General features: G+C 33.2%; 2 protein-coding genes across 4 annotated transcripts; one reads left to right on the top strand and one right to left on the bottom strand.

Moving 5' to 3' along the window:
• Nucleotides 1-1,019: 1,019 nt before the first annotated feature.
• On the bottom strand, nucleotides 1,020-5,494 carry LOC134283559 (uncharacterized). The gene is made up of 5 exons (XM_062766078.1): nucleotides 4,984-5,494; nucleotides 4,629-4,821; nucleotides 3,767-4,086; nucleotides 3,338-3,625; nucleotides 1,020-2,994 (listed from the first exon to the last, which is right to left on the bottom strand). The coding sequence occupies exons 1-5, from the start codon at nucleotides 5,474-5,476 to the stop codon at nucleotides 1,031-1,033; spliced, it is 3,258 nt and encodes a 1,085-aa protein (XP_062622062.1). The 5' UTR covers nucleotides 5,477-5,494; the 3' UTR covers nucleotides 1,020-1,030.
• Nucleotides 5,495-8,689: 3,195 nt separating this feature from the next.
• On the top strand, nucleotides 8,690-14,543 carry LOC134283558 (uncharacterized). 3 transcript variants are annotated; one of them, XM_062766077.1, is made up of 6 exons: nucleotides 8,690-9,231; nucleotides 9,352-9,544; nucleotides 10,861-11,180; nucleotides 11,510-11,788; nucleotides 12,217-12,341; nucleotides 14,104-14,543. In XM_062766077.1, the coding sequence occupies exons 1-6, from the start codon at nucleotides 8,733-8,735 to the stop codon at nucleotides 14,236-14,238; spliced, it is 1,551 nt and encodes a 516-aa protein (XP_062622061.1). In that variant the 5' UTR covers nucleotides 8,690-8,732; the 3' UTR covers nucleotides 14,239-14,543. The 3 variants fall into 3 exon arrangements, with proteins under 3 accessions (XP_062622061.1, XP_062622060.1, XP_062622059.1); XM_062766076.1 differs by having other exon boundaries at nucleotides 12,217-12,840; XM_062766075.1 differs by having other exon boundaries at nucleotides 12,217-14,543.
• Nucleotides 14,544-14,829: the final 286 nt, after the last annotated feature.

Raw genomic sequence — 14,829 nt, 5'->3', positions numbered from 1 at the left:
CGTTCCTTTTGTGTCTGTAAATAGATTACAATTTTATGAAAAATGCATTGAAATATCATTTCAATTCCGAAAGCTAATTATGGGTAAGGGCTGCTCTTCCCTCCGCCTAGTAAGTTTTCTGAAATCCAATGCAAATGACAAAAGTTCTCCTCATGTAATTAAGATGGATAAAATAAATCACCATCACAATATCTCATCCACATAAAATTTTGAACATTGTGGACAGTCAATTAATTATTTTCTTTCACTTTGCCGCATGACATGCGATAGAAAAAAATCTAGTTTCTTGGAATTTTTTAAATTTTGAAGAAAAGAGTTTTTGTAGTTTTCCAATGTCTATCATGAACCGAACAGAAATATTTTAGCAAAAGTGATTCAGGTATAACGTCCAGTTTCACCAAAGGTTTCATTATTTTTTCTCCAATTACAAGAATGCTGTTTTGACCGTGTTTCTTGCAGATATAATTTCTTTCAGGAGATTTTTCAGATTTTCCATTTTGAAGCAGTTTGATTTCATTTTAAAGAATTTTTCTCACTGTGGACTGCCTAATAAACTTCACTACTTATATTTCCTTTTCAATGTATTGATTTGGAAACTAGTACTTCTGCTTTGAAAACTTTTTTAAAAATAAAAACTTGAATACCCCCAGCGTGGTCCCCATTTATGCACACAATCCACGATGGGACTGATGTTATGAACGTTTAAGCCGCAGACTGAATCTCCGCTCAGGGCTACATGTACCATATATCGGTACCACTTTTTATCTATTTTAAATTTCCTGTACTAAAATTATTTCTTCGTTCTTTAGGTAAAGTGCCCAGGTGATTGATGTGGCCTATGAAAGTCTTCTTTGTTATACATGTTTCGTGTGTATTTAATTCTGAGAGAATTTTAATCATTTTGAAACAAAATAGCCTATTTTTATTTATATATCAAATTAAACTAATTGACAAATCCATCACCTTTTAACATGTAGTTTAATTACAAATAACATATTAAACACAAAATATTTCGTCGTTCGTGCAAAAATTAGTATATATTCATTTTTTTTTCTGATAAGTAGTGATCAAATTTTCTTTGGTATTCACGCCCTTTGTCACCTCTCCTTATCCAAAAAAACATTTTCGCAACTACTCCATACATTTCTGGAAACTCCTTTGAAAGGATCTCAACTGCTGACATATAATTATATATAGGATATATACAACCATCCAGAAGAGATATATCGTATACATGGATATAAAAATGAAATAATCTCGATTTCAGGTTCCTCTTCATAGATTCTTGCTGAGCCATTATATCTTTCCGTAGCTCAGGATCCTCTATTTCATCGGTTTTAATAGATTCGTCAGAAATTGCACGACTCAAGCAAAGAATGGCTGCATCAATGGCAACAGTGGCTAAACTTACATTTTCCATTTCATACTGGGAAAAACTCAGGTCATAGAAAAAGGACGCCAACAAAGAAAAGTCTCGCGTGTTTTCTTTTGGTATTCGCATCCATGCTAATTTTAAGTCAACTGGCCAAGGGACTAGCTCACTCACAATTTTGAAACTTTTGTTTGAACAACGTGCAAAAACATCAGTTTTGTTGTTTATATCAAACAATTGGCGCAAAATTCCTCTTGAAGATTTTTGTTTAAATTCCCGCAGTCCCTCTATAAAGAATTCTAAAAAGCTTTTTCGTCCAATCGTCTTGTCTGCCTCCATCGTAGGAAGGTTCAGGGTTTCTTCATACGATTCTTGAATGAGTCGAAAAGCCAACGAGTAAAATCCAAGACGACAAAAAAACTTTGCGATTAGGAAAGTAGTCGGGAGAAATGTTTTCTGATAAATTCCACTGATATCTCTAGAGATGGACAAAACTTTGCAATCATTTAAAATATTATTGTTAAGATTTCTACTAAAGATATATCCGTGTCTTTCTGCTACAAAGCTTACAGCCATCGTTGGAAAAAGACGAATAGCCTCGATGTATACGCAGATTGATCCGAGTTCATAATCAGTGAAATGATCTATTATGTTGTTTGATGAAACGAAATAATGTGGAAAAAATTTTCTTTTCAGAAACATAATCAGCAAGGAGAGCGTATACAAAATGCATCCAGCAAGATTTGTTTCCCACTTCTGTTGCGGGATATCTTCACATGCATATAGAAAAACTGATACAATATGTTTGTTTTTCAGTCCTCTTGCTAAGAATTTTGTAGTTTCCTGGATTATGATTTTGAGAGCATAGTATCCCTGAATCTGAAACTTGCTGAGGGCTTCCGCAAAAAGTATAGAATATGCCATAGAAAAGTCTAACTTCCATTCAATATCAGGGTGAATACTTGCAGGATGACATTTTGGAATCAAGGTGCATGTCCCGCCTATCTGGATTTTGGATATTATGTAAGGAGATGGCCAATTGAATTTTCGTTTGCGTTGAACCCATTCTTCTGCAACAGAAGGAAAAATAAGGCAAACGAATCCTACATAGCATTGGCGTGTATCAGGAGGAAGAGTTATTTCTGCTGGCAGTTCTTGTCTTGTAAGGAACAAATCACCATTAAGCTCGGGGACTTTTTTCGTTGTTATTGTAGGATGCGCTTCTAAGGGTCGTAACCAGCAATAACCTGGGTGTGTGGAACTGCAATCTGCATGCAGAACAGACTTTGTATCGCTTTGACCAAGACTTGTTATTTTGAATGTTATGATCTTGTCAAAATGTACTGCCACCACAGAGGGATCTTTAGCGACAAATTTACATTGAAATCTATATTCGTTCCTCTCTCGTGAAAGATCTTTTAATGCAACGTTATCGCCAGTGGCATACACTCCAATATATTGGAACATCTGAGATTCAATGCGTGAAGCTGCTACGTTTTTGGAGTATTCTATAATCAACTCTTTTGGAAAAGTGTTCTTTATTATAAATCCAATATGCTGAAGAGGTATTCCAGTCAAACTGTCGACAAACAATGGGTCTTCAATGAGACACTCAAGTGAATCTGAAATTTTTTAGGAAATATTAGGGATACAAAAATGAATACCATGCAAACTCTTACCATAAAGGCAGTCCTACAATTAAGGTTTATCGTACGTTTTTGATATATATTATATGAAAAATAAGCTTTTCTATTCACCTTAAGTTAATGAGGCGAAAAAAAGAAAATAAAATTGATTTCTGCAAAGATTCAAACCTCCAATTAAAAAAAACCTTTTTTGTTGACTGCGGATTTCACATCATAGATGTGAATTATTTCATAAACATAATTTTAAGTTCAAACTTTGAAAATACCATTTATAAAACAATTAGATATTTTTAAATAAAGGGTATGAATTTAATCTCACCATTTGTATCTTCGCTTTTGAGCTCATCTAAGCAATAGGAGTTGAACATAGATAAATAACTGTTCTCAAGATTAATTGATCTTTCTGACTCTTCTTGTTTTTCCAAATCCCCAAACCTCTGATTTTTAGAGTTCCCTTCTAGCGACAATGATAGGAACAACTCTTGAAATCCAGGGTCCTCGAAATTTCTAATGACAGAAAGACTTTTAAACCTTTCAAAAGCTTCCACTGGAGTTTTGAATGGGTAACTTTTATCTACATAGAAAAGGCACCGATGAAGAAGGGCTCCTAGAAATTACAGAGAAAATGAAAATGAATGAAATTGTTAATGAACAAAACCAATCTTTGTGTTTTGCATTTAAATTTCATGTAAAATGTTGCAATTTTTAATTAAGTAGCTTTAAATTAGAAATATTCAAAAGTACATACTGTACGGCCAAAGTTTTTCCCATTTCTTTGGACGAAGACTGACATAATGAAATTCTCCTAAATGCCCAAGGTAGATGGTCAATGTCGGAAATGGAAAATTTTTCCTGGAGGATTTCACTTCTGTGTGTCGAACATCATCTTTATAAATATTAAACACAACGGCATTAAGATGAAGAAGGTCAACTACTGCCTTCAACATTATGTGATCGCTCCATTCTTTTGGATTTGACATTCTTGACAGATATTCTTCCCAAGTTTCGGAACTTAAAAAAGATCTTATAGGACAACCGTCTTCCTGCAAAGGATGTTCTTTGAGATACCTATACAGGAAAGAAAATGTGTACACTGAATAATGTTTCAAGAACATTGAAAACTCGATCAGTATTAAATTTAAATAACAAATATTTTGATACAATTTATGATACTCACTTTGCTGTAAAAAAATTAATGTTTACATAATCTAAAGATTGTCTGATTACATGTATTCATCAGTATATAAACAAAGCTGAGCGAGATAATTTATAGATGTTTTAATTAGTTATTTACTGTCACTTAAACATACAATGACATGCCTATCAATGACAAAATTGTTTACATGCTTATTTCTACTTCATATGTTTAACATAAACACAAGAATACACAATACGATGACTTTGCTTGTTTGCTAGTACGGACATTATCTGTATCGTTGCAGCTATTGTAGAAAAAATTATATAACTTGCTTACATGGGCCATGTATTTTTATGTTATAGCTATAACATTAATTCCCATACTAACAAAGAAAGAAAGCATTTTATTCTATAATAAATGAAAGTTCACAGAGTAATATGTAAATAAACTAAATCAATGAAAAATTTCTTACTCAATAGCCAAATGTCTAAGCGTGTCTGCTGTATGCCAAAAGTGACCGTTAATCATTAACTGGTCAGCAATTGATCGGAACATGCAACTGCCATCAGTTTTTCCATTCCACAGCTCGAAATTATTATCAGTAGCAAACTTTCGAATTGATCTCAAGAAAACTGGTATGTTCATATACTGTTCCACACCTTGGCCTGAAAAAGTTTCATTTTAAAAAATAAATTTATTGTAGAATTGGGAAAAATTAATGCACTAAAAAAATACCTTGAACAGAATTTGACTGGAATGAAAAAAACATTTTTCACAGAACATAGACATTACAGGTACTTATCTTTATTGTATTGAAACCCACTTACTATATCTTCCGTCTGTGAGTGATGTACTGTAGCGATCGAATCCTCCATGTACGATTTCATCATCGGCATCACTCATGAGACGTCTCTTACAGGACAATTGGTATTCGTCATCACTATCAAAGTAGTCTGTAGCATCGCCTTCATCGTCAGAAAAATCATCACATTCCTTGGGGAAATCATGTGAACTGTTGGATTCTCCTTTTCCAAGGGTCATTTCATTAGGATCAATAGAGGGCTGCACATGATTTGGTTCAGAAACACTATCATCTGGCGGATGCAATGGATCATTCTCGAAGAATTCTGTTTCTTTTAAATTATTGTTAAGTACCTCGTCCACATTCTCATTTTTAATTTTATGTTTTTCTTTAGATGTCCTCTTTGTCCAAATATTATTGAGGAAATTCGATGATTTTTCGGTTGATTTTTCAAACAAGTGGGCAACATACACTGCGGTAGAAGAATTTAGTACATCATTTTTGTCAGATACGTCCATTTCTTTCCTTCACCTTTAGTAAATTTATATTAAAAATATCATTACTGTTTATTCAAAACGAATTTCCTTATTCAAAAGAAGGACGGATATTGTTACTTAATAATTCTGGGACTTGTTTTACACGCTAAAATATGATTTCCTTGTTTGTCTGTATGTATAAAAAAAATTATCAAAAAATACAGTTCAGTACGTCGGCATATTTGGCAGACGAATATATATAGACGCATTAAAATACGCATTTTTTCTGCAACCGCTACGATATTAATTTCCATACTAACAAGCTAAGAAAGCAAAATATAATTTAAATACCCACCTCTTTTTCACCATGTGTTATTGTTGTCGCTGGCTCTAATCTCTTTGTTCCTGGCATGATATATCTGTTGTTTAAGACTAGCATTTAAAATCTAAAAACAAAATTATACAAATATGTACATTATTTGTAAGAGAACGTTAACATAAGGTCGATGGGTTTGCAACAAGACTAGTGCGATCAGGTGCAAACTGTACTAGCATAAAAATTTCTCACCTACCTATCGACCAAATATTTCTAAACCGAATCGGGAGAGGGCAAGAAAACATTGTTCTGAAGGTGGCCTAAGAAAGACAAAATGTTCTGTTATAAATTGGCTGATTACGCGCATATGATAGCGCTCTGTTATGGTTTTGACTATGATAAAGAAATGCAATAGATAGTTTTCAGTAGACCAATTAACAAGAGTCATTTCCCGTTGGCCGCCATATTGGGTGTCAAGATGATCATAATTCCTTCTTTATTCAATTAACTTTAACATTTTATACTGGAAATTGTGGGGTAAGAAGCATTGGTTTTTTGGTTAAAAATATACATTTGTTAGAGCCTCCTTTATTTCATAATTTTTATTCAATAAGGATCCCCCCCCAATATTTCTAGTACACCCTCTTACATTTGGTAGGACAAAGAGAGACAATTACCGGGTTGACCACCAAGATGGCGACGACCAACGGGAAATAACTCTTGTACATTTTGGTCTACTGAAAACTATCTATACTAGAACCTCGAACACCTTGAGCCGCACCACTCTTGTAAAACAACCGATTTGACGATATACATACTGAAAAACGATGTAAATGATGTCTATTTTAAAATTTCCTAGACTAATTTTTGTTATAATGTTATATATTCATGAAAATCAAGCTAAGCATATTATCATGTGTAAAAATAAGTTTTCATGAAATTTCATTCCGTTTGATTCTAACACATATTTCATAAAATTAACTTTAAAGATTGTAGTATTATATAAAAAATTCGTTCTGTACCATTCAAATACAAGTGAATCAATACGATTTATTTTAAATTATGCATGAATTTGATCTATTTTTCATCAAGTGAGCTACTTTTGGAGTGGATCTAGCTTTGTTGTCCTTTTACTTTCATTAATATTTTTTTGCTGTGTCACTCTGCTTTAATGAGAACCACACCAGGAAATCTTCAAACTCTTTCACCGATGTTTCGAAGACTAAAAATAGTTATTATTTCCTCAAAGACAGTAATTTCTCTGATACAAAAAATAAAGGAATTTTCTACGAAATAAAAGGTCGTGCATATTACACACAGACACACTGGTTAATTTTTGATACATTTCCTACTTCCTTAATCATTTTCAGACTTTATTCTCGTGTTTTCCTGATGCGATGTCTGTGTTATTAATCGGTGCTCCGCAACGTTCAAGGGCGTGATTTATATAACCTTTTTGTTGAAAATATTTTGAAATTGTTCCCCCTGGTGTTATCGAACGACAGGGGATGCTTACGCTTCCATGGCACTGATATTGTGAAGGCCCGTGTTTGCTATTTCCGTATTTCTTTTTTTTTCAGCATATCAAACTGTTTTACCACAATTTCATTTATGAAATGAAAATAATTTTGGTTGGCCTCATTATTTGATTTTTTGTGCGACTTTTTGAAGGGATAAATCGCAAAAAGAAATACCTCATTTTTTCCTATTAAGCGAAATATTCGCATTGAGCTTTATTGGGTTCCATCATTTATTTCAAACATTAATATTTTTGCTTTAAAATGAAAATATTTACATACCTCAATTCAGCCAATCAGGTAAAGCCTACCCATTTATTACTCTGCTTCATCTTGTTCATTTATCAATCAAGTATAAAGCTCTAAGATATTGTTCATCATTTCATAGATAAAAACAAACTTATAGATAAAATCATAAACACATGAGAAAATTATCATGCAAGGTGTTTTCTTGACAAAGGGGATTAACATTTGTTATTAATTGACACCTACCATACAAATATGGTGCATGTATGAATATTTTACTTGATAATTAACTAATAATTATATAATTCCACTTCTTTTAACTTCCACATGTTAAGGACAGATGATACAAACAATTTTTTTTTCTTTGAAAAAGATTTAAAATCATGTCACAAGTTTAGGAATGTGGATGGTTCTTAGAATTTTTTCTCCTAAGAACTGGAATATGAAAAAGACTTGGAAAATATTAGTAATATTTCAATGAAAAAATAAATATAGACAAATCACATTCAGTAAAGGTTTACAGGTGAAAACAATTTTCAGAATATGTTAACATGGTGCTAAAAGTGTAATATAAAATTAAGAAAAATATACCAAGCCAGGTGAATTTTATTAGGAAAAGCTAAATGGTAAAAATCAGCCTATGTGATGTTGCTAATTTTTTGTCATTTTGATCTTCCTCTTAAACTTCATTTGGCTTGGTATATTTTTCTAAGGTTTATATTACACTTTTAGCGCCAAGATAACATATTCTGAAATTTATTTTCACCTGTAAACCTTTACTGAATGTGATTTGTCTATAGTTGTTTTTTTTATTGAAATATTATTAATATTTTCCAAGTCTATTTCATTTTCCAGTTCTTAGGAGAAAAAATTCTAAGAACCATCTATTTTTCTAAACTGGTGACATGATATTAAATCTTTTTCAAAGAAAAAATTTGTTTGTATCATCTGTCCTTAAGATACAATTTTAAATTTGAAAGAAAAAAAAAGTCATTTCTATAAATTGTGTTGATTAATACTTACGTAATGTGCAAAAATGCTCTTTTTTCAAATACTGTTGTGAAAATGCTGAAAAAATACATCGATTCATTTGTTTTAAAAATAGCATGTATTAGATATCTTTTTTTTATTTATCGGAATTATTTCCTTCCTTCTTTTGAATGAGGAAATTTGCGATATAAAAATGAGTGAACATGTTCAAATAATATAATATGCTTTGATGCAAAAGAAAGATATGGATGGGTCTGAAAAAGATAATGTACAAGACTCTCATGATACCGTGTGTACTTCCAACTTGTATGAAAAAACAACCGAAAAATCCTCCAATTTTCTAAACAACATTTGGGTGAAGAGAACCTATGAAGACAAAGACGTAACTGAAAATAATGATGAGGTACTAAAAAATAATTTAAAAGAAGCAGAATTCTTCGAGAATTATTCATTGCAACCGCGAGAAGATAGTGAGTCTGTACAGAACTTTGCACAACCTGCTATTGATTCCAGCACATTGTACCCTGGAAAAGAAGAATCACACAATTCACTTTCCGTGGGTGAAGGTGACGATTTCTCTGACGATGAAGGCGATGCTACAGACTACTTTGATAGTGATGACGAATACCAAGTGTCCTGTAATAGACGTCTGATGAAGGAAGCCGATAGTGAGTTTGTTCATGGAGGTTTCGATCGCTACGGTTCAACACCCACAGAGGGAAGATACAGTGAGTTTTCAGACAATCAAGATAAGAAACTTTACTGTCTGTGTACATTCTTTGTAAAGTCTGTGTAAAATTAACTTCCAAAATCAAAAAATCGTCTCATTAAAAATTATACATTTGCAGGTCAGGGTGTGGAACAGTATATGAATATGCCAGTTTTCTTGAAATCAATCCGAAAATTTGCAACAGATAATCATTTTGAGTTGTGGAATGGAAAACCTGACGGTAGTTGTATGTTCCGATCAATAACTGACCAACTAACAATAAATGGTCACTTTGGTCATACAGCGGAGACACTTCGACAAATGACAGTTCAGTAAGAACCATAGTAAAATTTACTTCATATGCATAAATTGGTGTATTCAAAATTTAGCAAAATCAACAGGTATTGGACTTTTGGCCTAATCATGAGTAAGCGTGAAACATGTTCATGCCAAACATTGTATAAGTAAATGATTTTTAGGGGAATTTATAAATTAGCGCATTTTGTCGGCACCAAATCCGATAAAATATTGAGCCTGCTCTTAAAAGTAGACATACATTTTCATATTTACATACTGTGAGAAGTGGAAAAAGTTTAAGTTTCTGCAAATTGTAATAAAAAAGAGAGATTTTTCAAAACTTAAGAAATGCTTATTTCAGTTCTCTTATCTGTTTATGAACACGTTTCTTTTTTATATTAATTTTCTTCCTGTATTTATTAAGGTCTTTCGACTTCCTTCAGAAGATATGAATGTTTTTTTTATGTTTCATAGTATTATTTTTATTCCCTTTTCATAGTACACGTGATTTCTCGGAAATTACTGAACCGATTTCAAAGATTTTTTTTCAGGAATGATGCATTGTTGTTATAACTCCAGACCATTTTTTTTTTTGAGAATCACTCCCGGTCGCATTTTTTGTACGATTTTCTTTTTTTAAATTGTCATATTGTCCACGCATCTTCTTGTAAACCTCTCAATATTGAATCACAATATTTTCAGGGGTGATAAAACATCTTTCTGCATGAGTTTAGATTTTGCATCTGCCACTTCCGGTCAATACAGGAAGTGATGTTTAATATCAAGTTTTTTTGAAAAAAATCAACCGTTTTGAATAAAGGCAAATAGAACTTATGTTCACATTTACATTCCTCAACAAAACGCATCCATTAGAGTAACTTCCAGTGTAAACCGGAAGTTGACGAAAAAGTAAACTTTCTCTTTTGATCAAAAGAAATAGATAAAAAAAATATGGTTTAATTTGAGTTTTTAAAAGTTTTTCTTGCCTTGTGACTTCGATGTCAGTCGGAAATGAAGCCTGAATTGTCGAAAGTCGTCAACTAATGTCACTTTCGTCCAAACCGGAAGTAGTCAAGAAATGCATTTTTTTCGGTTTTCGACATGTTTTGGTTAACTTGTGGCACTAGAAGAATACAACCAATTTCTTCATCCCTGGACACCATCTCCGGTCAAACCGGAAGTAACCAAAAAATAGCCAGTTTTGCAGGTATTGCGCAAAATTAATATTATAAAGTCACTGGAGAGGCCTGAACTCATTGCTTTCTTTTGTCGACTTGTCGGTCAAAACAGGACGGAAGACCTACTCGTTGCTTTGCAACGAACTTTGCTCTATTTTTTTTTCTTTTTCTAGGTATCTTATGGATCATCCTTTGCAGGAAGATGGTTGCCCAATCAAATCCTTTCTAAGTACTGAAACCTGGGAAGAATACCTAACAAGGATTTCGAACCTGATGGAATGGAGCGATCACATAATGCTAAAAGCAATAGTAGATGCACTTCATTTGGAGGCTGTTGTTTTTAATATTTATAAGGACGACGTTCGTCGCACAGAAGTGAAGTCCTCTAGAAAAGATGTTTCGTTCCCAGCATTGACTATTTACCTTGGACATTTAGGAGAGTTTCATTATGTTAGTCTTCGTCCAAAGAAATGGGAAAAACTTTGGCCGTATAGTACGTATTGTGAATATATAGCTTTATTTTATAAAATTCGAAAACTTTGACTAATTTATATAATAGTACATTTAAATGAATGGCCGTATAAGTGAAAAAAAGCGATGATATCACCTCTTTTTCTTACGTTTTTGTAAAATTTTACCAAAGAGAAATTATCTAAGCGATTTTGCGATACTAGCGCTAAAACAGTTTTCTCCATTGCTGATTGAATTGATATCAATATCACAATTCAGTTTTTACCCCTCAAAACTCTCGCTTAAATACCAACACTGAACCCCACTAGAATTTCTGTTTATATGGTACATGTATTTTTGTTAATTTTCTAGGAGCGCTACTTCATAGAACTCATTTCTGTGCAAACAGAAGTGTTCCACATGGCATTTCAGAGAAATTTGAAAGATTTCAGAAGTTTGGCATCATCGGAAGCATTATGGAGCCTGGACTTGAAGAATTTTTCTTATCCTTGTCCACAGGGACGATTTCTTTAGATACAACGGATGGAGATGACCAAGAAAATTCGGCGAGATCGTTCCATCAGGAGAAAAGTTATATTTCTATGTTCAACTCCTATGGTTTAGAAGAACTCCAGGATGAAGATACAGATGGTAATGTTGATTACACATTCTTTTGCATACGTAAAGAGAACAAACAAGAAACGGTTTTGGCTCTTATTACTTGTTTCAGTTTTTAATGAAAAAATGCCCTTTTATTCCGAAAAAATGTAAACAAAAATATGAACAACAATGTATGTTCTTCAGCACGTTTAACCTAAACAGACTCGTCAGCCATGTAGTATTCACAATATTTTACAAAAGCGTGTTTTGAAAGAGCAAGTCTGTTTGTTTGTTTTGTAACCAAAATTAACCCAAATCTGATTTTGGGTGATGATCAGATGATGAGGGATCTGATAGGAATGTCATGTCATTAACTTAATTGTTTCTTTTATTTGATAAATAATTATTTCATACATTTAACAAGAGTAAACTTTCCTTTGTTCCATTTTATGATTTGATATTTTTTTTTCAATCGTCAGATTCACTTGAGTGTCTCATTGAAGATCCATTGTATGTCGACGCTTTGACTGGAATACCCCTTCCGCATTTGGGATTTATCATAAAGAATAGCTTCCCAAAAGAACTGATTGAAGAGTACTCAAATGTAGGTGGAGCTAGAAAAAATGAAAAACAATTGTTTCACTGTATTGGTACCTTTGCCACAGGTGACAATGTTGCTTTAAAAGACATTTCGCAAGAAAGAGAAATAATAAGATATCAGTGCAGTTTTGTACGTAAAGGTCCCTCTGTGGTTGCAGCACATGTTAGCAATGACATACAATTCGAAACTACTGGTCATGGTAGTGGAGATATAAAATCCGTTTTACATGCTGATTGCAGCGGAACGCATCCAGGTTATTGCTGGTTACGACCTTTAGACACTAGAACATCCTTCACAACGAAAAAAGTTTCGGAACTAAATGATGGTTTGTTCCTCACAAAACAAGAGTTACCGGTGGGAATAACACCTCCTACATATACGCGGCAATGTTTCTTTGGATTTGTTTGCAAAACATTCCCCACTGTGGCCAGAGAATGGGTTCAGCGCAAGAGAAAATTTGACTGGCCTCCTCCATTTATAATATCCAAAATTGTAAGCCAAGGTACATGCACTTTGATTCAAAAGTGTCATCCATCAAGTATCCATTCTGATATTGGATGGAAGCTTGATTTCTCAATGGCGTATTCTTATCTTTTCTGGGAAACCCTAGACAACTTTCAAATCCATGGGTATCATGTTCTTAAAATTATAATTCAAGAGGCTACTAGAGTTTTATCTAAAGGACTTAAAAGAAAACATGTTCTTTCAGTTTTTTTAAATGCATGCGAAGGAATTCCTCAGCAGAAATGGGAGACAAATCTTGCTGGATGCATACTGCATACGCTTTCCTTGCTGATTTTCTATCTCAAAAGAAAATATTTCCCACATTATTTCGTATCATCAAACAACCTAATAGATCATTATACTGAGGAAGAGATCGAAAAAATACGTGTCTACATGGAGGCTATTAGACTGTTTCCAACCATGGTGGTAGGCTTTATTTCAGAAAGACACGGTTACACGTTTAGTGGAAACCTAAATAGGCAAGTTTTAAATGAATGCAAAGATTTTACAAAATCTAGAGACTTGCATGAAATGTACCAGGAAAAATTTGTCCCCATTACCTTTCGAGTTTCAAAATTCTTCTGTCGTCTTGGGTTTTATTCAACAGCATTCCGATTAATTCGAGAAGTGTTTGAAGAAATGTTAGAAGTTTCTCCAGAAAATGAAAAAAGAAACTTCGAGGCACCAAACTTTTTGGACTTCTTTCTTAAGGGATTACGTGAATTTAAGCAAAAAACATCAAGAGGAATTTTGGGTCAGATGTTTGATAGGAATAACAAAACTGAGATTTTTAAGCGTGGTTCAAAAGAGAGTTTCAAAATTGTCGGTGAAGTAGTACCTTGGAAAGCTGACTTCAGAATAGCTTGGATGAGAATTCCTACAGAAAAAAATCGAGACTTCTCGTTAATAGCTTCATTCTTCTACGAACTGAGCTTATCCCAATACAGAATGGAAAATATCAGTTTGGCCACACTTGCTGTTGATACAGCTATTCGTTGTATGGACCGTGCTATTTCAGAAGAATTGGTTAATATTGAGAATATTGAAGATACAAAACTGAGGGAGGAAATCATGTCAGAGCAAAAAACTGCTAAGAGAAATCTCAAAAGGAGATTATTTCATTTTTATATTCACGTTTATTATATTTCTGGCTTAGATGGTATTACCTATCCAATAAGCAAGTATTTGACTGCAATTGAAAAACTTTCAGAAGAATTTCCGGAAATGTTTGAGATAGTTGCAAATATGTTTTATTTTATAGGAAATGAAGAAAAAGGCAACGAGTACAAAAACAAATTTGAAGATTACTTTTCAGGACAAAGGAGAGATGCCCGTAGATTGTGGTATTGAGTTTAATAAGGAACTTGATAGTATGTTTTGTTTGAATGCTGTTTAACCCCTCTCAGGATTTTTTTCTATATGGACACGCTACCATATGCCGATGGAGAGCTACAAATTTTGACCAAAACCTGGCACTCACGGCCTCATCCGAAGGTCTCCACGTCCCACAGTGGGATTCGAACCTTACTTTGCGACTCTAGAGCAGACGCTCTTATCACTGCTCCACGCGGGTGACGACTTGAAAGTATGAAAACAATTCTTAATCTTCATTTCAACAATGCTAGTAAAGTTTGTGTCTTATATTTGTCTCGATCATTTTGTTTTTATTAAAGCTTTAAGTTTGTTTGACAAATAAAGAAACTTGATGTTCATTATCAATAACCAAATATGAATACATATATATATATATATATATGTTATAGAAGGAGGTTAAAGTTTATATAATTCTCAAACATGAAGAAATTGCTTTTGTCATTTTTCATGTAAAGATATGTGACTCCCACTCTTAGAAAACAGCTGCGTATCAATTCTATAGCAAATAGATGTACGTAAATCAACTTGTCATATATGCCCAATGACCATAGACTTAAGTCAACATTTTGATTCTGAATAACTTAAGCCTTTTTAACATATGTTCCTAAACTTT

Source organism: Saccostrea cucullata, unplaced genomic scaffold, assembly GCF_032062105.1.
Source record: "Saccostrea cucullata isolate Sc308-1 unplaced genomic scaffold, CSIRO_AGI_Scuc_v1 ctg2296, whole genome shotgun sequence".
Classification (NCBI taxonomy): Eukaryota; Metazoa; Mollusca; class Bivalvia; order Ostreida; family Ostreidae; genus Saccostrea; species Saccostrea cuccullata.
The sequence above is the reverse complement of the archived record's forward strand: the minus strand, read 5'-3'. Positions and strand labels throughout refer to the sequence as shown.

Excerpts from the sequence above, each read along its gene's own strand:
- LOC134283559 (XM_062766078.1), bottom strand. The coding sequence starts at position 5,476 with ATGGACGTATCTGACAAAAATGATGTACTAAATTCTTCTACCGCAGTG. Across the intron at positions 4,822-4,983 it reads ACTCACAGACGGAAGATATA|GCCAAGGTGTGGAACAGTAT; the intron begins GTAAGTGGGTTT and ends AAACTTTTTCAG. Across the intron at positions 3,626-3,766 it reads GGAAAAACTTTGGCCGTACA|GAGCCCTTCTTCATCGGTGC; the intron begins GTATGTACTTTT and ends TGTAATTTCTAG.
- LOC134283558 (XM_062766075.1), top strand. The coding sequence starts at position 8,733 with ATGCAAAAGAAAGATATGGATGGGTCTGAAAAAGATAATGTACAAGAC. Across the intron at positions 9,545-10,860 it reads CTTCGACAAATGACAGTTCA|GTATCTTATGGATCATCCTT; the intron begins GTAAGAACCATA and ends TTCTTTTTCTAG. Across the intron at positions 11,181-11,509 it reads GGAAAAACTTTGGCCGTATA|GAGCGCTACTTCATAGAACT; the intron begins GTACGTATTGTG and ends TTAATTTTCTAG.